Source organism: Patiria miniata, unplaced genomic scaffold (genome assembly GCF_015706575.1).
Source record: "Patiria miniata isolate m_02_andy unplaced genomic scaffold, ASM1570657v1 HiC_scaffold_3, whole genome shotgun sequence".
In the NCBI taxonomy this organism is placed as follows: Eukaryota; Metazoa; Echinodermata; class Asteroidea; order Valvatida; family Asterinidae; genus Patiria; species Patiria miniata.
Window position 1 is genome coordinate 16,896,228 of NW_024037069.1, and position 21,926 is coordinate 16,918,153.

Sequence of the window (21,926 nt, forward strand, 5' to 3'; positions counted from 1 at the left end):
AGTCATTTTTCTTCGTCTCGTCAGCTTTCCAACAATATAACCCTTATTGTGATTGGTTAAGGTTTAGGCTCGCGTGTATTCGATTACTAAAGAATTGTACATCTAAACTCCAATAAAATTTGCCGTTGCTCAATGGCTCAGCGCGTAGGGTCTGTTTATTGTACACGTGCTAGGCAGCGCTACTGTATATACACAGAGCCCGAGAGCTCTTATCTCTATGTGTCCAAGGTCATCTGGCTGTGCGCTTTGGCCACTTTACAAGGGGACCTTTTGACCACAAAGGATTTGATATGCAAAGTCTAACCACATCAACGACGACGCCCATGAACTTGTAACCTTGAATGGCTGTGTCGACGACGTGTACACTAACAAGAACATGTAAGTACGCATCGGAATGTGTATTGGCCTTGACGTTGTACTTGGTATAAACTTGGTGGTTATCCTCTTCAGAACTCCTCGAGGAAGTCTAACAAAGAGGCTTGGGAGAGTGGCATACATGTATTCAACTAAATGAAGGATTTGAATTGATTGTGTTTTGGGGGCATTGATGACATCTTGGGGTAATTCGTTCCATATTTTCTGACAGATCTTGGTAGGAACGATTGCATGTACTGTAGACATTGGTTCTTGCGGTGATTTCATTGCATTGGCAGTTGTTCCCCACCCTTGTCCGGTGTTACTATTTACCGGAAAATACCGGAAAATACCGGAAAATACCGTAAAATACAGGAAAATACCGGAAAACTACCGGAAAACACCGGAAAACTACCGGTAGTTTTCCAGAGTTTTCCGGTGTTTCCCCCCTCCTTTGTCTGTTACTTTTCGGTTGCAGTGCATCTGGTTGAATGTTTACTGTGTTGTTGATGACCTTGTACAAAAATACTAATTGGTTTGATTCCCTCCTCTCTTCAAGTGATGTCCAACCCAAGGTAGCCAACATCTGAGTTACGCTGCTTCTTCTTGAAAAATCCTTGCAGACGAAACGTGCAGCTCGCCTCTGGACTCTTTCAAGCGAAGAGATATTTTTGGTGGCATACGGGTTCAATAAATGTAGCCAATTTACTGGACTTCCTCCGTAAAAAAAGGCCAGACTTCCACCATGTACAAAAACATGTCGAACTTGGTCAAATTTTGATTTTCACATTTAGGCTTAGTTTGTAGGGTTTTTTTTTGCTTTAGAAGCATACCCACCCTCTATACAGGCTAATCAGAAAGTGCTGCCTTTTTTAGATATCTATTTTCCCCAGTTTTTACCATTTTTGGCGGCCATATTGGCCGCCATCTTGGATATCTCCTTCGCATCGGTTTTCTTTTTCCTGTTAACATCCAAAACGTGTTTTAGGACCCTAAAAGGCACCCCCAAAGATTGGTGAAAATTAGTTCGGGGGGAAGGGGGGGGGGGGGGGAGGCGCACGGGGGTCCCCCATACATACTCCCCTATATGTAATTCTAATTCATAGCTCCTTGTTGATTCCAAGCAGGTTTTTTTCTCCGAAGGTCTATATTAATTTAATTTTTGGGGGGGAATTTCCTCGAATTTCAATCAAGAAATAATTGAGACTTTTTAAGTCAACCAATTAATTTCTTTGGATTCAAATTCAGTCCATTCTGCAGGTTGTCTACAGCTGTCAAATATCGAGAAGAGAAGAGAAGACATGGACACAAAATTAATGCCGACTCTTTTCAACGATCCGGGCCACTATATGTCAAGGCCCTCCACTATTGTAGTACAGTTTCATGATCACATGATCCACTCCGTCTGCTCCAAAACTATGGAAATAATATATTTGAGTCAAATATTCAGGGCAAGCAGCATGTAATATTCTTAAAACAAGCAACACGATTTTAAAAACACTTCTAGACCTTATTGGAAGCCAGTGAAGATAAATAAAAACAGGTGTGATATGACAGTACTTGTACATGTTGCACATAAGCCTGGCACATGCATTAATTTTGATCACGCCGAAGACGGTCTAAATGCACATAAAGTATCCCATAGAGGAAGCTGTTACGGTAATCCAAAAGTTGGAAGTAATAAATGCATGGACAAGTGTTTCAGTACTAGCACGTCTTAAAAAAGTCCATGAAGATAATAAAATGCTGAACTGCACGTTCTAACAACATGATCTTTCATAGAGCTTAACATCAAAACCATGCTCCCAAGTTCCGGGCAAGAGTCACGGGGCTGACAACTGATCCCCAACCTGTATCCCGTCTATCTTAACCTTTGCCAATTGCTGACGAGTACCAATAACCAAGAATTCAGATTAGCTATCTGTTAAGAATAACCCACTTGCGGGCATCCAAGTACGTAAATCCTTAATACATGATTCCATAACAGAGAAAGCTGACTCTTGAGTCAGATGATTTGGCTTATATTCAAGTCACTTTGCGAATCCGGTACAGCGGCCGCTTGTCAAGTACAAAGTAACAAACAACGCGTCACAGACTCCCACCTTGTGGTTCTGGAACGCACAAAAATACTATCCCGGAACCGGACATAAAACACATTTTCCATTTCGTGGTTTCATCATTGGCTTTGGGCGATTTCTGATTTACTTCTTGGATTTGAACGCCGGCTAAATGTATGCCCTCATTTTAAAAACTAAATAGATACATGCCCACTTTTAAATAATCAGAAACAGTTTTGTATAATGCAATTTGGTTTTGATGTTGTCAGCGATCAGCGAACAAAATTATGAACCCGAAAGCCAAACCAGATAGCCTTTTATAAGACCGAAGTTTCACTTCTTTTTAAATGTTAGTGATAAATGACTCTCTCTCTCTTGTCATTATTTGTTATGATTATAGTGTTCAAACATTCGTCACTCGATTTGACTCGAGCTAAATATTGCACTCGACTCGGCAGATCGACTCGACTACACACTGTGACTCTACTCGACTCGACTCGACCTTCTTGACCTAATGACTCGACTCGACTAGTCACAAAAATCAGTGACTCGTTACAACTCTGCTCACTACAGCGTGTCCCAATAAACATTGTGCATGAAGAAATCGCTGATTTTCTCAAAAGTTGGTCAGACTAGCTAATCAGATTGCATAGCATTTTCAAGCCTATGGTCTTGCTTATAATTGGTGAAAAATCAAGAATATCCAACGATGCAAAACAGAGACCTAATTTGGTAAGGCTAATAGGCTATGTATTTTTCGACCTGCACAGGCGCGTACGCAGGGGGGGGGGGGGGGAGGTGTTTTGGCTGTTAAACAACCCCCTTTGCCATGTAAAAATATGGAGGGACTAGAGAGTTATGTCACCGAGCGCGGAACAATTACAAATTATGTGCATGCTCTCAACTTTAAGCTTTGAATACAGATAACACTTCATAGCAGCAAGAGTATATAGGCCTATATGTATTTGAAACAAATGAAACAAAATATCCCCTCATAATTTTAAAAACTTCTGCTAAAAAAACCAGGGGAAAGTGGCCAGGAAACGCCTCAGATTGCACCACAGAGCATCTACGATCCAAAATTTCCCGGGCCCCTTAAGCGGGCCCCGGACCCCACGCCGTAAGTGCTTCGCGCTCCGCGCTCGCATTGGTCCTCCGGCCAAATTCCTTCTATGCTGTAATTTCACCCTAGCGGTGCCCCCACCATTTTGTACCTTCAGCAGTGAACGGCTCTACAAGTGGCCTAAATCCCTTTCCAAAATAGAAAATTGTGAAAAATACGGATATGAACATGGTTCTCAACTTTGAGTACATAAACTTTATAAACAACAACAAAAAATTAAAAATTTCAATGGAATTTTCGATGTTTTAAACGTTTTCTAAACGGTGGAAGTGGCCAGGAATCGCCTCAGATTGCACCACAGAGCATCTAAAATCCCAATTTTTTCGGGGCCCTTAAGCGGGCCTTGGACCCCTCGCCGTAAGGGCTTCGCAGGTCCTGGACCCTTCATTATAATAATTCTAGGCCCCCCGGCAAATGGCAGTCTGAATCCGCTCCTGTGACCAGAGCGCATATGTATCCTGTATCTGAAGTTTGGCCTTAGGGGTGGGGGCGGTTTACACAAAGATTCCCAACGGATGAGAATCATGAGATCCAGGGGACGAAGCTGAGTAATTTTAGCCAATTACAAGAACAGATCCTAGCACTTCCGCAGCCCGTGTCACTTTTTTTCTTGAATTTCTTCTTTTGTTTTTGTTTAAATGCTGTTGAGGGGGGAGGGACTGCCCACATTGACTCCTTTACTCATATGTTCATCATATACTCTAAAGACACAGAACATTTTTTTCCCGATTTACTATGCTTTAGCTCAAAAAGATAACTGATGGTCGTGGGTTCCCGGCCCTTCGAGTTTAACCCGTCCAAATATACCCTCTTTTATTTCTGGCGCCAACACAAACTCCTGACTTTTATTTTAGCGTTAAGTTTAGCCCACTGATACTATCTTTTATTTCTGGCGCCAACACTATTTACCATCTTCACTTCTAGCGTCATAAATGACGACATCCAATTTTGAAACACCCCCCTTGAAAAAATCCTGCGTACGCCACTGGACCTGCACAATGTAATTTCCACACTTAAATAATGGACCCTAACAGGAACCTTGTGGAACACCCCACACAAGGTCGTGCTCATAAGTTATCAGACATTATACCGTTGACCACATCTTCCAAACAAATATGACCTGAACCATCGACTCCGAATTGTATTATTCAAGTGTCCAAAAGGATAAGGATATTAATGTGAACAAGTGTGTCAAAAGCAGAGCTAATAGGTCGAGCAAAACCAGCAAGGTAACCTGTTTGTTGTTTCCTGGCCAGTAAGGGATTTTTTTTCCACTCTCAATCAGAGTTGTAACGAGTCACTGATTTTTGTGACTCGAGTCGAGTCGAGTCGAGTCATTTTAAAGAAGTGACTCAAGTCGAGTCGAGTCATTTTAAAGAAGTGACTCGAGTCGAGTCGAGTCATTAGCTCGAAAGGTCGAGTCGAGTCGAGTCGAGTCAAATATTTAGCTCGAGTCAATTCGAGTCACGAATATTTGAACACTATATACCAACATTTATAAAAGGAGGCCATAAGTTTAGCAAGCGTTCGAATCCAAGAGCTTTATAAGAATTCGCCTAAAGCCAATGGTGAAACAGCGAAAAATCTATTCTAAGATGGAATTTTGCGTCGGGTGATATAAATCAAATTAGGTTTGCCCTTCTTGCGTTTATATGTCGGTGAAGGGCAAACGAATTTGATTTATATCACCCCGACGCAAAATTCCATCTTACAATAGTTTATGCGGTACCCGCTGCTATGTACATCAGATTCGAACCAGCCAACCGATCCCGTTAGCTCTGTGGTCAAGTGGTAAGACATCTGCACTAGAAAGCAGGAGGTCGTGGGTTCGAGTCCAACCCGAGTGATTTTTTCCAACTTTCACTCGGGAGTTAACACACTGAGTAAACAATGTTTATACGTCGGTGAAAGGCAAACCTAATTTGATGAAGCGAAAAATCTGGTTCCTGGATAGTATTTTGTGCGTTCTAGAACCATGACGTGGGAGTCTGTGACACGTTGTATATTTATACATGACTAATTCGCAAAGCGAAGTGAGCATAAATTTTGCACCGTAAGTCATTGCAAATACTTTTCGCAAAGTTGTGCTTTTATTTTTGAGACTCGAGTCTTATTAGCCTTCGTTCGATTCGAGTCGAGTCTTCTGACGAAGGACTCGAGTCGACTCGAGTCATTTGCTCGCAGTGACTCGAGTCGAGTCGAGTCATTTATCCTTAGGGACTCGAGTCGAGTCGAGTCACCAAAAATTGTGACTCGAGTCGAACTCGAGTCGAGTCATTGACTCGAGTCATTACAACTCTGCAGTCTCAATAATGTGCCGTTTCAGTACTGTGGCACATTACGATACGCTGTCTGAAATGTAGGAAGAAGATTATGAAAAGTAAGGTGTGATTGTAACTGGTCGCAAACAGTTTTTTCGTGCATCGTCGAAATGAACTGTAAATTGTTGACTGGGCGATAATTTTTGACATTGGCCTCCACACCTGTCTCGCTCATGCAGGTTGTCACGCTGAAACTAAATCCAGAAGGGAAGAGAACATGGAAACGAAATCACTGCCGAGTCTGTTCAACAATCAGGACCACTATGATAAGGCTTTCAAAGTCTTCTGCGCTCGGTCTGCCAAATTCAAGACGTACTGTGACTGGGTGGACGGTGTGTTTAGCGAGGCGGTGGTTGGTAGGCTCCAGGTCACACTGGACGGAGAAGAAGAGCTACGGGTCATGGGAGTAGGCAGTGGGTCAGGTAAGAATACCGTTCACAAATGGAAAAGTTACAAACAATATTTTTTTCTCCTATTTTTGCGACTGTCTATTTTTTTTGAGCGCCGACTGATGTCGATCGCCTTATTATCATCGAAGCTTGCACTCAGGTCGCAAAATATCGGTGATTTTGTGTGCCGAACAGTTGATCCTGAAATGTCAATCGCCACGTACCGTTCTGTATCGTCACGAGATCGACCTAGCTGAGGCCAGTTTGAGAAGTCAAATCCAAATCCCATCTTGATTGGACCAAGACTACAGGCCGGCTAACGGACGATATACTCTCATTATTGCAGCCCGACATCTGACATGATTTGAACAGCTCAAGACATGTCTTCTTGCAAGACTATTGACACTAATTGTCATTGCCTATAATATTTTTTTAATTTTATTATGGCCATTATGTAGGTGAGATGGATTGTTTGATGTTGGAGCAGCTCAAAAAGCGTTTCCCGCTCATCAATAATCGTGTAGTTGACCCTTCTCAGAAGTTGCTGGTCCAATACAAGGCATTTGCTCAAACGAAGGCTCACCAGCTACACGGTGTTAAGTTTGACTTTCGGCAGCAGACTATTGAGCAATACCAAGAGGCGGGATATGTGACCAAGTTCCATTTCATCAGCGCAGTTCACTCCATGTACTACGTGGACAACTTTGATAGCTCCGTGATGTATCTGTACGACTTACTGATCCCAGGAGGAGCATTACTTGTGATCCTAAGGCAAGGTCAGTATTTTATGCAAAGTGCTAAATCTTATTATTTTGGCGTAGCACGTACAGCATCAGCTCCCAACGGGTTTCGTTCTATGCAAGGGCGCTGGCAATGGTTTATACAGAATATTCTAAAGGAAACTCAAAGCATCCTGGGAAAGTTATCGCCATAATGCGCATATAGGTCAGGCACACGAGGAATATTGTTGACCGACGTCAACCCTCCCCCCTCACCCCGATAGAAAAGAAAAGTGTTAAGTTAAGGCTAATTTGTTCAGCACTGTAGCTCCCAAAATCAGTCTTGAAGAACCACTTTTATTGGCGTTATAAACGGTGGGGATAAGTTGAGATTTTTTGGTGTACTTTTCTGTTCAGAAAACACCGGATGGCAGCGATTTCTGGACCGCTTTCCTCAACTTTATGGTCGGGCCGGTTGTGACCTACAAGTAACTTCGAGGGATTTACTCAATTTATTGGACCGCCGTGGCATCCCGTACACGCAGTACCACCAACCCACGAGCTGCGACATCACCAAGTGCTTCGACGAAGCTTCTGAGGAAGGCAGCCTGCTGGTGGATTTCCTGACCCAAACCGTTCACTTCAAGGAGGCGGCGGCCGAAGACGAACAGAGATCCATGATGGAGTATCTTGCAAGCAGCGACTGCTCCGAGAGGAAAAATGAGGCCATACTGCTGAACATTCCCCTGGATGCAGTAGTAATAATTAAGCAACAAGAATTCAATTAATTTTATCAAAAATAATCAAGCCACTATACAAATACAAAATTTCCGAAAAGTTGTTTGTTTACACTGGGCCGGAAAAGTTACCTAAAACCTGTGGAAAGTTACTTCAAAGTGAACTCATTGCGTCCAAGCTTGTGCAGATCACACTTACCGCCGAAAGCCACGTGCTGAGCAAAAAGTCAGTCGAGGCCGTTTGCTCACAAAATGTTCCCTTTTGTGCGGTACATTTTTTGGCTGAGTTTTCTGCCCCGCGAGGTCGTGAAGCAGATGTTTATCCTGCTTGATTTTTTTGTTCGCCTCGCGATCCAAAAAAACTCACCGTCTACGGATGTCACTCGTCTCCGTAGTTTGATTTAACTAATCCTGATGTAACAAAAAAATGTGAACTTGAAGTTGTTTTAGTTGAGTGAGCCTAGTCGGAGCAATTATTGGCAAAATATCATGTGGCAATTAATTATATTAATTAATTATACATCAATTAGAAACTTGTACAAATATTTAAACACACCTCAACACGATTGTTCTTGATTGATTATTTGTTTGGACAAAGTGTTTCCGATCAAAATTGTGATACCCGGGTGAGATTTCTTTGGTAATTCAGTGTGCTTATGACATTGATAATCAAGATAGTTTATCTAATTTCATATCCTCCTTTGATGTGTATTTAAAGGATGCACCTTAAGGTTAGCTATTCTTTGTGTTTATAGCATTGCAGCGAACCGCTACTATATATACGTACGCTAACCACTACCGTGCTAAACGCTAGTACAACGCCACAAAGCTACGAATATGCTATGCTGTGCTATGCTATAATTGTTTAAATGCAGTTCATAAAAATACACCTTTCTGTCCTATTTAACCTTATTGTCAATTTTTGTTTTGCCATTTTCAGCGTATTTTGGTGCCTTTTTTTATTGATATAGTTCGGATGAAAAATAAATTCATACACTCAAATAATTTCTTGAAATACTTTTATAAATAAAGTTAAAATATGATAATGTAAGAACAATTACGCGGTCACGATCTCGTGGAAAACTAGACTCGCATTTTTTGTTTTTAAATTTTGTGCAAGCATCCGGGCGCGTCGACGCGTCCGGGTAGTAGCCACGCACGCACGAAAAGGCTGATGATTGGTTGGAACTTTACTACCCTTTTGGGGTAGCAAAAATCGAGATTATAAAGAAAAACGTAAGAATTTCTCGACAAGTTAGAAAAGGCCCTCGTGCCTTCGCCACTCGCATGTGTGGTCTCCATCTCCAGTCGCCTCTCGGTTTCGCCGCTTTGAATGCGGGCAATTTAAGCCACGATGGCCTTGGTGAAAGACTAACCTTACCTTGGAACTCGCAACCTACTTGGGCAAAGTCTAACAACATCAACGACGACGCACATACATGTATGTACCATGAACTTGTAACCTTGAATGGCTGTGTCGACGACGTCTACACTACTAACAAGAACATGTAAGTACGCAACAATGTGTATTGGCTTTGACGTTGTACTTGGTACTTGGTGGTTATCCTCTTCAGAACTCCTCAAGGAAGTCTAACTATAAGAGGCTTGGAGAGTGGCATATTCAACTAAATCAAGGATTTGAATTGATTGTGGTTTGGGGCATTGATGACATCTTGGGGTAATTTGTTCAATTTTTTGACAGTTCTTGGTAGGAAGGATTGCATGTAGACATTGGTTCTTGCGGTGATTTCATTGCATTGGCAGTTGTTCCCCCTCCTTTGTCTGTTACTTTTCGGTTGCAGTGCATCTGGTTGAATGTTTACTGTGTTGTCGATGACCTAGTACAAAAAATACTAGTTGGTTTGATTCCCTCCTCTCTTCAAGTGATGTCCAGCCCAAGGTAGCCAACATCTGAGTTACGCTGCTTCTTAATTCTTGAAAAATCCTTGTAGAAGAAACGTGCAGAAGAAACGTGCAGCTCGCCTCTGGACTCTTTCAAGCGAAGAGATGTTTTGGTGGCATACGGGTTCCAAGCAGTACTTTTTGTATTTTGTCAGCGAGAATAATGCAATGTAGAACATAAGAATGATGATGTAAAGAAACGAATCACGTGATTATCGTCCATCATTCTTGGAAAGAAGTTTTTTGAGATGACGCTCGTTTCATATTTTACATTAAACCGCTACCGAAATCTTCAAATTTTCATGCGATTGTGACCATACGTCGATGGTCAAACCAAACTAGTCCGTCCGCCAAAAATTAAAGTAGGTCTATCTATAGAAACGAAGGCCGATTCTTTGTCATGTTGATCAGGCAATTTTTTTTTTTTTTTTTTTTTTTTTTGCAGTGTAACTGCGGCCTCACCCCACAAAAATACACCATAACCCTCCGAACGACCTCGCCACTAGTACAGTCTTTTTGCTAAGAAACTAAAAAAAAACCACTCTGTCCCCGTATGTGTCTTTCTCATTCACAGGCTTGTTAATTGCATGCAGATGATTTTTCTCCGAGGTTCTATATGAATATTTTGGGAATTTCTTTGAATTTCAATCATGAAGAGACTTTTTAAGCCAATTAATCAACCCTTTCTTTTTGGGTCAAATTTAGTCCACTCTGCAGGTTGTCTATACAGCTGTTAAAAAAAAGGAGTATCGAGAAGACGAGAGAACATGGACACAAAATCACTACCGAGTCTGTTCAACGATCCGGGCCACTATGTCAAGGCTTTCAAAGTCTTCTGCGCTCGGTCTGCCAAGTTCAGGACGTACTCTGACTGGGTGGACGGTGTGTTTAGCGAGCCGGTGGTTGGTAAACTCCAGGCTACAGTGGACGGACGAGAAGAGCTACGGGTCCTGGGAGTGGGCAGTGGGTCAGGTACGTATAACGCAGTAGGCCCAATTATTGCGATACTTCACTGTGTGTAATTTTGGAAAAGTTGTAAGTTATAATGCACATTCACAGATATCCACATAAAGTTCGAAACGTGGAGTGGAGATCCCCCCGTTCCGAGGCAGCTTTCGACCAATCATCCTCTTGTAGGTGAATAAGTCACTCGGGATTTTGGCTGGCGCGGGCGTTGCACATGCTAAGGCCACGTCCGAAATCTCTTGGGTCGAGCTGTATGTCTTTGGCAATTATTGGATTACAATATACGCCATTTTTTGGTCTATCATGACTTCGTATAGGTGAAATGGATTGTGCGATGTTGGAGAAGCTGAAGAGGCGATTTCCACGCATCAACAATCGTGTAGTTGAGCCTTCTTGTGAGTTGCTAGGCCAGTACAAGGCATTGGCTCAATCCAAGGCTCACGAACTACAAGGTGTCGAGTGTGACTTTCGGCAGCAGAAGCTCGAGCAATACGAGAAGGCGGGAGATGCGACCAAGTTCCATTTCATCAGCGCAGTTCACTGCATGTACCACCTGGACGACTACGACAGCTCCCTGGAGTATCTGTACAACTGCCTGATCCCTGGTGGAGCAATACTTGTCATCCATTTGTCAGGTAGCCGGCCTACTTACTTATTTTAATAACGTGATCAAACTTGAGATTATGGCCAGCTTACAACTTGGCTAGTCCGAAATTTTGGGACTCTCAATACTAGTGTATGTATGAGAGTCCTAAAACGTTTTAGTCCTAAAAATTAATTTGGCCTGATTTCGTTTTGCATGCTTTTCAGCACTCAAGGTCCCAGTTTGCAACCTGAAGTTAATTGAAGCTTGTAGTGACCGCATCTCAAGGCGCTTTGTTTATAAGAAATGCCGAGTCAAGTTGTATCAAGTCAAGTCAAGACTTAATTGACTCGCAGTTACACGAGTCGAGTCATGTACCAGTAGTGACTCGAGTGGAGTCGGGTAGTATATGACTCAATTAGTCGAGTCGTCAATTCATTAAGCCATCATTGTGTGAGTACTCCACAGAACCAGAGATACTGGCCGGTCAAGTAATATCGAAAACCCTGCGTTGATTGAACTTGTAAAACTTTCATCTTGTCTTGTTTAGAAAACAGTGGACTGTGTCGGTATAGGGAGCGCTTTCCATGTTTTCAACCAAGTGACCATAACTACAGTACTTCGGCTGACATACGCAGCTCCTTAGACCGTCGGGGCATCCCGTACACGCAGCACCCCTACCCAGTGCGACTAGACATCACCAAGTGCTTCGACCAAGCTTCTGAGGAAGGCGGCTTGCTGGTGGATTTTCTCACCAATGTCTTGAACTATAGGAAGACAGCGCCTGAAGATATGCAGAGGACAGTCATGGAGTGCCTGGGTAGCAGCTTGTGCTCCGAGAGCAAAAATGATGGTATTTATCTTAACATGGACTGGGATGCAATTGTTATAAGCAAGCCACAACATTGACACTACGTCGACTTAGGCAAACGGCGCCGGCGTCGGGCACGATGATGGACGCTCCACTCCTAGATCCTCCCTTCCATCCCCCCCCCCCATCAGTGTGTTCATCTATAGCCACACCGCTGTCTTCTAGCAGAGTGTTGATCATAGTCTTGGGAGGGTGCATTCATCATCCCGTGCTTGGGCTCTTATGTTATGACTTGGCTGGCCGCACGGTAGCTCAGGGTGGCGTAAACAGTGCCCCGTTAGTTGCAGTCTTCTTGCCTTGATTTTAGTGGTAATTAGCTTCGCGCGGTAGGTCTCCACAGACCTCGACGTTCGTCATGTGCTGTTGTAGCCTTTTAGTCAAGTCCAATGCGCTTACCCGAACACGTGACGCACCCCGGATGCTGGCACGTAAAAAGACTAGCACGATCGGCGAAGCCCATAGAGCCAGCCTCGTACCCAGGGTGTCGCGCAGTACGCGCCCATCACTACCTGCTCTCTCACCCTGGTATTGGATCATTTGCATGTGCAAGATTTTTGAACACGTATGCAAATGAGGAATAGTCTGGTGCCTGCATGTGCGTTACATTAGCGTTTGTTTTTGTATGCGGTGTCTGGGGTAAAAACACAGTCAATTCGTATAGCAGCGCGAGCATGGCGTGAGTTACGAAAACACGATTTTTATTCAATTAAACTGTTACGATCTTAACGAAACAATATGCAGTATCACATTTCATATTAATATTAACAAACTGGAAAGGAAATTAATATTTTCGAGAAGGCGTGGACGAATGATCGCGAAAACACGTACTGCACGTTGTGAATAACAACACCAAGTACACGATAAAAATCCATTATTGGCCAATTGCGGTATCGAATCAGGATACAGGAAGAGAGTTTCCTATCCAGGGTTTACTATTGGAAACCGTGTTGGAAATAAAGTAAGCACTGGGGACGAGGTTGCCATAGAGCTAATATAGCTCTATGGCGAAGCCGCAGGCGCAGGCGCGTGGGACTTGACTAAAGGCTAGTGCTGTTGTCAACTGACGTCAAGAGCCATCCTGAGCATTCGTGTATGGCAACCATGTAGTGAGTATAGCATGGTCTTGGTGAGTGTCCACGTCTCACATCCGTACGTGAGAATGGACTCTATGGCACCTATGAATATTCTCTCTTTGAGCTCCGGGCTGGTCAGGTTCGACTACCAGATCTTCATGTCCTTCATAGCCCTCCACGCCAGCGCCTTCCGTACCTTTATGGCCTTCTGCGAGCTCATCAACATTAAAGAAACAAACGTAATATTGTGACCGACCACAGCGTAATGAAGAATAACCCCCATCCTTGACTTTCCAAGCTATAGGCCACATGCATCATGTTGAAGAGCAAATCATTACCTTTTTGATGATACCAAATTTATATCTGTAGCTTAATTTAATCCAAAGATATGCCGCAGGAACTTTGACAGTGTCCCGCCGCCGATCTAAGTTCGCTGACCTATAGCTCATTTCAAGAATAACAGCTTTGAACAAAAAAGAAAGATATCATACGCATTGCGTCGCCAACGGCAGTGAAAAACATTCTTCCGTTTTCCACTTTTTGGTTTTCCACTTTTTGGGGTATATTTTTGCCCCAATAAAAATGCGCAGTGTGAATCTGGGATACCTCAAAATTACAAATACCCAAAATTGAATTTTACATGATTTTTCACATATCCGACTTCAGGCGCCGATTACTCAAAAACAAGGGGTTCGGGGACATTCTTCATTTTGCCACATGACTGCGATTTTGTTTTCAGAATAATGCCCCAAATGACTGTTTCATTAAAATAACCCTTTTTATTGGATCGTATAAATTTGCATTATTGGACCGCATTAAAAAATGTTTCAGAACGTTGGGAGAATTTTTTTTTTATTTTTATTTTTATTTTTTTAGATATGGATGGGTCTGATGGGGGGGGGGGGGGTCATTTAGGTACGTGCTCAATTTAAGTTTTCCAACAAAGTTACACATAGTCTCAAGTTGAGTGTAACCTGTTGACATTTTGGCTCAGGGGCTTCTTTGAGAAAACAGAGAGTCCATTTTAAAATACACAATTATTTGTGGGGTGTCGTACCTGGATACGGATCCGTTGCTAACGTTATAACGCATGTAAAAAAAAAAAAAGGAGTGTGTCACGTCCGTAGACACCTTATTTTGAAACTACCTCCACTGCCTGAAATTTCAACTCAACTCAATTTCACAGTTTGATAAAAGTCCCTTTTTTGGAGGAGGGTTTTTAAACTGAAATCTGTAGGTACTTTTCTGGGTAATTATAAGTGATCTGCGTTGCTTGATTACCAAAGTACCAATGCAATGTCACACATAACAGCAACCTTTTTGTTTAGCTGTTGGCTTTCAGTTTTTAATCCTATTTTCTCCTTTTTTCGCCATTTTGGACTAGGAGTTATATGGGGTGAGATGGTTGTTTTTGTTTTCTCAAAAAGAAACTTCAAAAGTGGAACCTTCCTAATCCAGTCTTTGATTTTGACTACGGCTGGGCAATTTTTAGATTTCGATCACCCCCCCCCCCCGGTACAGTTTCACGCCACTGCAAATTTAGGATTGTTTTTGTGTGTGTGTGTGGGGGGGGGGGGGGGGGGGAGGGGCACCTGTGGGGCATTGGAAATGTATCTCCTCCCCCCCCCCCCCAGCCCCTGGGTTACACCACTGCAACCCAACAATCAAGCTATGCTGACTGTCTTAAACGTTGGAAGGAACCCGAAATGAACACGCCGGCGACATCCTATGTTCTAAGTAAAATATGTACCGCGATTCAACAAAATAATTTCTCGATTGGCATATTTCTAGACTTGTCAAAAGCTTTTGATACAGTCAATCATGATATTTTAATAAGTAAGTTGGAACACTATGGTGTGCGTGGAACAGCACTTGACTTATTTAAAAGTTTTTTGAGTAATAGAAAGCAGTACGTATCATATTCTGTAAATTCTCCCTATCGAGATATTACTTCTGGAGTACCGCACGGTTCTGTATTAGGCCCAATATTTTTTTATTAATGATATCATTAACACCTCTGACACTATTTCATTTTGTTTATTTGTCGATGACACTAGTTTATTATATACTCATAAAAATGTTGATACTGCTATTAGAAACCTTAATGTTGAATTAAAAACAATTAGTACGTGGCTCTTAGCTACATGTAACAAACTTTGCATTAATCTGTTCAGTGAAATCGAACTATATTATTTTTTTGTGCCCATCAGTATAAATACACTCAATCTGTTCCCTTAATTTTAAACGATTCCAATCTAAGTCAAGTAAAAAGCACTAAATTCTTGGGCATAACTATTGACGAGAATCTCACTTGGAAAAAAACTCATCGATGATATAGCGACAAAAATATCAAAAAAATGTCGGCATAATGAATCGTTTAAAATATTACCTCCCCAGTAGAATCTTACTAACTTTGTTTCAATTCCTTTATTTTGCCATATCTAAATTATTCAATTTTGACTTGGGGTGGTTCACCATCCCAATGCAACAAACTGCTCATGTTACAGAAGCGAGCGGTCCGATTAATATCGCATGCTGGTTATCGTGATTGTACCCTTCCTTTTTTTGCGAATTTGAGACTCTTACAATTCAATGACTTATACTACTTTAACCTGGGTTTACACACAATGCATTACCTACTTGTTTCAACCCCTTCTTTATGTTCACATCTGATATTCATTTTGTATAATACCAGAAGCACTAGTAGGAGAAATTTATATGTCCAATTCAACAGAACAACATTGTCTAAAGCGTTATTCAACGTGGGAATAGTCTAGATGACTTCTTAAAATCGTCTTTGTTAAAAACCTGAGATCACATCTACTCAATTCTTACCCGAACAACTAGTTATAATTTATGATCTAGATGATTATGCTCTCGTATCATAGTTTGTGGTTTTTTTCTACGTTTGCTCGAATAACTAGTTATAATTTATGAATCTAGATGTATGCCCTCGTCTCATACTAGTTTGTGTTTTTCTAGATTGTGTCTTCTGTGTGTCTCACTGTTGTCCATTTTGTCCTTTGTCACTGTCTCTGTTTTTCTCGGTCATGTCCAATTGTCTGTCGATAGGTTAGGGTACAAAAGCGTGACGCTTCACCTTATACCTCAATGTTGTCGTGAAATTGTTTTTTAGTATTGATCCATGTACATTATTATACACAATTACATAATTCATTGCATTTTGCTCTGTATAATATGTTTACACGGCATTGTAGCATTTTATTGTGTGGAAATGGCAACATTGAAATAAATGTTTCTACTATATACTAAAAAAATCCGGCATAGACATGAAGAACCTAATTTTGTCTACGGTAAAATCACAGCCGTTTGAGATGATTAGCGCCCTCAGTCGCTTTACAACAAGCGTGCAATGTACATAATCATTAACAAAAATCATGCTTGTTCCAGGCTGTCAGAACAGAATCATGCACTTGTTTATTTTCAAAGCCAAACTAATAATAAGAGCTTCTGCCACTTTCAACATGTGGAACTTTTCAGGGTGGTCGAAAAACTTGAGCAAGTTTCAAATCTTATTTAATTTTAGCAACTATTGCATGCAACAGCCGTCGGTTAAAATACAGGCGCAAGACCCGGTACCGTACCCATGCACAGACCAATCAACGGGCTGAGTCAGGCGTATGTTTGTTGTTTGTGTACTGTATTTCATACTTCATGTGCAGCCGGTACGTACCGTACTTGTGTGCATGCAGTATATACGTGCGGTCATCTGCAGATCGAACGGCAGTGGCACATAAATAATCCGATTTGAAAATTACCGGCAATATTCCTGACAAATTCAGCAAACATCACAACATGATCTGAGGGCTAGCTGCACTATGCATTAAGATAAGACGCTGAAAATGGCCGACTTTGGTTACGGACGAAGTGGTAGTTCGCTCAGGACTCGAGCTGAGAGACCACTTACGGACTCCAACAATGTCAGCGTGAAATACAGCTCCTCCACGCCGGCCGTCCGCGCCGCTAGCCCCGCGGGAAGAGGTCATTTCGGTTCCGCTGTTGGCGCCAGCTCTCGTGCCAGTAATGTCAGCAGCGCCGGTAGCGAGTCCATGCAGGGCCTGATGAACGAGTTTCGGGATCTTTACCAGAGTCGTCTGGAAAAACTTGAGGCTGAGGACGATGGGCATGAAGACACAACGAAGGTAAAAAAAATAACCTCAAAGAACTTTGTTAGCCTATGAACTTCAAGATATAATTTAAAAATGAAGAGGGACCAAGAATGTTGCAATGACGCCATGCAATATCTGAACACATACATGTACAAAGTCGATGGAGAGTCAAGACAATTAATTTCCTAACAAAATTGGAATTGTTTCTCGGTCCTACTTCTAGAACTACATGAACATTGTAAGTATTGATGCTCCGCTCATGCGGAGCATCATTCATAGGAGTATCTTAGCTGGAGTTACCCAGCCCTGAGTTTTATCATTGGGTTGTCTATAAAACTCAGGGCTGGGTAACTCCAGCTAGGAGTATCTCAGTCCAAAAGTCACGTCTTTTCAACATTTTTGCAATGACTGACCTTTATTGAGATATTGAGATGTAGTCCGAGTATAAACTAGGACTCTAAAAATCGCCTTTTTTAACATTTGGAGTAGTCCCACTAACTGGGGCGCTAGAACTCCTTTTTTGACTTGGGATGTTGGTCTGTTGTACTAGCTAGTACGACAGACCAACATCCCAAATGTCAAAAAAGGAGTTCTAGCGCCCCAGTTAGTGGGACTACATTTGGAGATGGTCGGGCGATAGCAAGACCATTCTAGGGGTAGAAAAAAGTGGCGTCAGGTTGCAACATTCTTTCCATGAAGAGAAAATATCATATTAAAATGTGGATATGCCCAACATAAGTTTTCATTTTAGAAGTTGTTTAGGGGTGGGGTTGGTGATTTTAACGTTTAAACGAAACCCTGATTAAAAAAAAAATCCACCACTTACAAGTTACATTGTGTAATTGTTTAAACAGAAAAAGCTTCGTATCCTACAGTCCTACATCAGTGACTTGACAGACCAGAATGATGTTCTTCTTAAAACTGTTGAGGATTTAGAAAGAGAAGCTAACGAGAGAGTAGGCCAACTGGAAGGGCAACTACAACAAACACAGATGGCAATCAAGGTTGGTAGTTGGTAGAGGTGGGAGAAATCGGAGATTTCAAAATCTGGTTATCCTAAGTTTTTTCAAACCGAATAAATGGCAGATCTGATTTCACCAGAAGCTAGAATTCAGCTCACACTCACAGTCATGTCAACAAAAAGTGACGTGTGAGGTGTTGATGAGGCAGCCTTCCACAATGATGATTGCATTAAGCTTGCGATATTCATTGACCACCTGGCCTTTAAATTAAGATAGTAGATATTTTGCCGGCGGTAATCCCGGCAAGCTAACGCTTACTTTCGCTCGTACCCCCCGCCCTGCAAACAGGACGCTGGGAAACTCTGATGAGCTTCACAGAATCTTGTGCAGGAAATTGCCTATGACCTATGTATAAAGCATTTGGCTGCAGCTGTTCGAGACCGCATTTAGACAATGTGCGCAAATGCTATCCGAAACTTCCCATAGAATTGCGCACATTCCATACCAGATGTGATTTCTGTTTCATTGCGGACCATGTGGACAAAATTTTGAGCGTCGCATAATACAATCCGACCGTTCGTGATTCGAAACGGAGCCTGGGCGAGTGACGGGAATTGTAAATTTACAACACAGATGAGTTTTACAGAATTTCCTACATTATCACGCTTTTCAAAGAGAAAAAAAACATCTCTAAACTGGAATAAAAGAGTAATGAATCAGTCTTAACGGCCGTTTCAAACCTTGCAGAGTCATGACCTTGATGACGCGTAGGTCACTGGTCACGCAAAATCCAACCAATCAGAGCGTGAATTTATCAGAGTATCCCAGCGTCCTGTTTGCAGGGCGGGGGGTACGAGCGAAACGCTTACTAAAAGTTTGCCGGCGGCAATCCCTATCAATAGAGGGCGCTGTACTCTCTTAGATAGGGCTGAATTATAAGATATATTAAATTACCAAAAATGATTGTGTAGCAACTGTGGTCTAGTGGATAAGCAACGGATCTCATGAGTGGGAAAACCCGGGTTCGATCCTGATCCCCGCTGGCTCTGGAGGAATTTTTTTAAAGGGAAATAAAGTCCGAAATTGTAAAATGGTCTGATTCCCATCTTGTGAATACGAAGTTACAACGATAATGTTGGCATGGAGCCAGACTAAAATTTGTTACCGGAAAATGTCTGAAGTACAAAAAAACAGTAACTGCGCATGTTCAGTGCATATCCGGCAAGCTAACGTTTACTAAAGGTTTGCCGTCTCCGGCTAAATATCCACTGCCCTAAATTAAACTTTGAAAAACCTCCAGAGTTGTAAATATTACCCCAAAAAATGGATATGAACTCTCTGACCAGACGAATGAGCAAGCTCTAGAGGATTGGTGGACCAAGAAGATTGCCTACACGGTAGACCCGTGAACGTGGCGTCAATAACAACGCCAGGCGTAACTGTGTTATAAAAACCTTTGGGCTGCTAAAAACCCATAAGATATTGAAATAAATAATGATAAATAAGAAATCTTTTTAAAAATTATAAATTTAGTTGTTCCTTTTATTTGTTCTGGCAATTGAATAACTGCAGGAAATCAATGTCAAGTCCCAGGACATTGACCATGAGCTGAGACTAGTTACTATACAGAAGAAGAATACTGAACAAACACTCCATGTAAGTATCATATTAATTTTTTTTGCATTTACATGGAGATGTGCCTCATAATTCAAGAGTGCATTACTTTTGCACTCAGAAAAAAAAATTCATCTGGAGGCCTTTTGTTTCTTCAGTATTTTGGTTTCATATACATGTAGGTCAGTGTTTCCCCTGCCTATCCAAACGTGAGGCGGCCCACCTCGCTACTTTCAGTGACCACCTTGCTCAATTTTTGCCAATATCACCACCTCGCTGTAAAGATTTGCAATAAGGAAATACTTATCGAAAAATTTACATTTTGTGTAATTTATGAGCGTTTTCCTTGACCTTTATGTATCAAGGACTCACAATTTGGATGTGTAGATGGAATCATCGCGCATTTTTGTGAGCACTGCATTCTTTTCAGTTTGCAGACTGCGTAAATTTTGTTTCAATCATCAATTTGAATTTTTACCACCTCGCTCAGTTCATTAGCCAGGGGAAACACTGATATAGGTACCCATGCTTTCGTTAACTTTCTAAGACAAACCTTTGCAGTCAGACATCCATCGTTTAATCACTTTGAGTAATTGCATCCTAATTGCATGCGGCAATTCAAAATATGTTTTTGCCCCAGCAATTTTACATGTTTTATGTCAAATTTCACCAACTGCATACAGTGTGCACATGTACAAAATGTACACGTAAGGCCAAAAAAAAAAAATTCTCCGGTTTCTGGTATGGAGCTTGCCCAAAAAGTGGTGCGGCGACGCGGCTTTTTTTTTTTTTACCTGATTTTTTTTGCTTCAAATGTCGGCTGATGACTGCAAATGGTGCCCGACTAAACTTAGTGCAAATATATGGGAGTCCAGAGAGGCCACATACAGCTTATTCTCGACCATAACCCAATCTAAAAACACGTTAAAATTGTGCAGCAGCAGGATTCCAGTCAAACCAGTGAGTTTGGTGGTTTTGAGACATCATCTTTCATTGAAAAAAACCTTTTTTATTTTGCCGACGCGCATGGCCACGGCGACGCGCGCGCATACCAGAAACCGGAGACTTTTTTTTTTTTGGCCTAAGTTAGCATTGAAAACCTGCAGGATTTTAAGAGAATACAGCACATCCAGGCACCATGTACAGAATCTACAACACATTTGTGAACAACGTCTTATTGTTTCCATTTAATAATAATAATAATAAAGTATTTGTAAAGCGCTTTTACAAGATACAAACGCTGTACAAGAGAGGACTAGGATGTTATAAATAAGAAACTTTTAAGACGTTTCTTGAAAATGGTGAGAGATGGGGCGTCCCCGATGTTGATGGGAATAGTGTTCCATAATTTGGGGCCTGCTATCGAAAAAGATTTGTCCCCAAGCGATTTTGAACCTGTAGGAATACAGAGAAGAAGTTTATCATTGGAAGATCTTAATCCCGGCCTGCCTGGTTGATACAAAGTGAGTAAGTCCCACAAGTAAGGAGGAGAAATACCATGCAGGCACTTGTACACCATCAACAGAACTTTGAATGATAGACGCTGCTGGATGGGCAACCAGCGAAGATTGGTGATGAGAGAAGTAGCATTTATTTTGCGTGCTGAATGGTCCCATCCAAGGGCAATTTACAACATATTGAAAATATTGCCCAAAAAATTGACCTCAACTTCCGTTCAGTCGATCACGCAGATAACAAATTTGGTAAATGCAAACATGGGAGTCTGTGACTAGACTAGTCAGTGTTTGGTACCAAAGACGTTCACAGAAAAAGTAAACTTGGACTGGCGAGACTTACAAATGTACACGCTCCATTGTAGTATTGCACTCCTGTTAAAATTTCACTTTAAATATATATCTTGTGGCTTTGATGAAGGATTTACAGCACCGCTTCGATCGTCAAAGAGAGGAAAATGAAGCGCTACGAGACGAGAACAGCGATCTGAACCACGATCTAACCATCGCAATCGGTCTGATTGGTCACGCGAGGGCGACAGGCAAGTGGGAAGTGAGTATCTACGAAATATTTTTGCATGATGCTGTGAAGACTGATGATAAGGCAAAATGCATTGACTATATTTGTTAGCTTTATCGGAGTCCAATCAGTTCAAAATTGCTGTTTTTAG

At 41.8% G+C, this 21,926-nt stretch overlaps 3 protein-coding genes across 3 annotated transcripts in view; all 3 read left to right on the forward strand.

The window, feature by feature from the left end:
• The first annotated feature begins 252 nt into the window (after window positions 1-252).
• Window positions 253-8,661, forward strand: LOC119738037 (histamine N-methyltransferase-like). Its single transcript, XM_038212755.1, has 4 exons — window positions 253-378; window positions 6,035-6,277; window positions 6,703-7,020; window positions 7,381-8,661. Exons 1-4 carry the CDS (start codon window positions 342-344, stop codon window positions 7,749-7,751), a joined length of 969 nt encoding a protein of 322 aa, XP_038068683.1. The 5' UTR covers window positions 253-341; the 3' UTR covers window positions 7,752-8,661.
• A 1,635-nt stretch (window positions 8,662-10,296) lies between these two features.
• Window positions 10,297-12,066, forward strand: LOC119738303 (histamine N-methyltransferase-like). The gene is made up of 3 exons (XM_038213148.1): window positions 10,297-10,574; window positions 10,886-11,203; window positions 11,702-12,066. The coding sequence occupies exons 1-3, from the start codon at window positions 10,370-10,372 to the stop codon at window positions 12,058-12,060; spliced, it is 882 nt and encodes a 293-aa protein (XP_038069076.1). The 5' UTR covers window positions 10,297-10,369; the 3' UTR covers window positions 12,061-12,066.
• Window positions 12,067-16,778: 4,712 nt separating this feature from the next.
• The window catches only part of LOC119738640 (trichohyalin-like), an 81,180-nt gene continuing 76,032 nt past the window's right edge, over window positions 16,779-21,926 (forward strand). Inside the window, exons 1-4 of the mRNA XM_038213553.1 lie at window positions 16,779-17,258; window positions 18,080-18,229; window positions 19,760-19,843; window positions 21,677-21,808. Of these exons, the coding sequence (XP_038069481.1) occupies window positions 16,959-17,258; window positions 18,080-18,229; window positions 19,760-19,843; window positions 21,677-21,808 (666 nt within the window). The 5' untranslated portion in view covers window positions 16,779-16,958. The remainder of the gene's footprint in view (window positions 17,259-18,079; window positions 18,230-19,759; window positions 19,844-21,676; window positions 21,809-21,926) is intronic.

Bases quoted from the DNA above. Each gene is read 5' to 3' on its own strand.
- LOC119738037 (XM_038212755.1), top strand. From the start codon at position 342: ATGGCTGTGTCGACGACGTGTACACTAACAAGAACAT. The intron at 6,278-6,702 runs GTAAGAATACCG...GCCATTATGTAG, and splicing joins GGGAGTAGGCAGTGGGTCAG to GTGAGATGGATTGTTTGATG. The intron at 7,021-7,380 runs GTCAGTATTTTA...TTTTCTGTTCAG, and splicing joins ACTTGTGATCCTAAGGCAAG to AAAACACCGGATGGCAGCGA.
- LOC119738303 (XM_038213148.1), top strand. From the start codon at position 10,370: ATGGACACAAAATCACTACCGAGTCTGTTCAACGATCCGGGCCACTAT. The intron at 10,575-10,885 runs GTACGTATAACG...GACTTCGTATAG, and splicing joins GGGAGTGGGCAGTGGGTCAG to GTGAAATGGATTGTGCGATG. The intron at 11,204-11,701 runs GTAGCCGGCCTA...TGTCTTGTTTAG, and splicing joins ACTTGTCATCCATTTGTCAG to AAAACAGTGGACTGTGTCGG.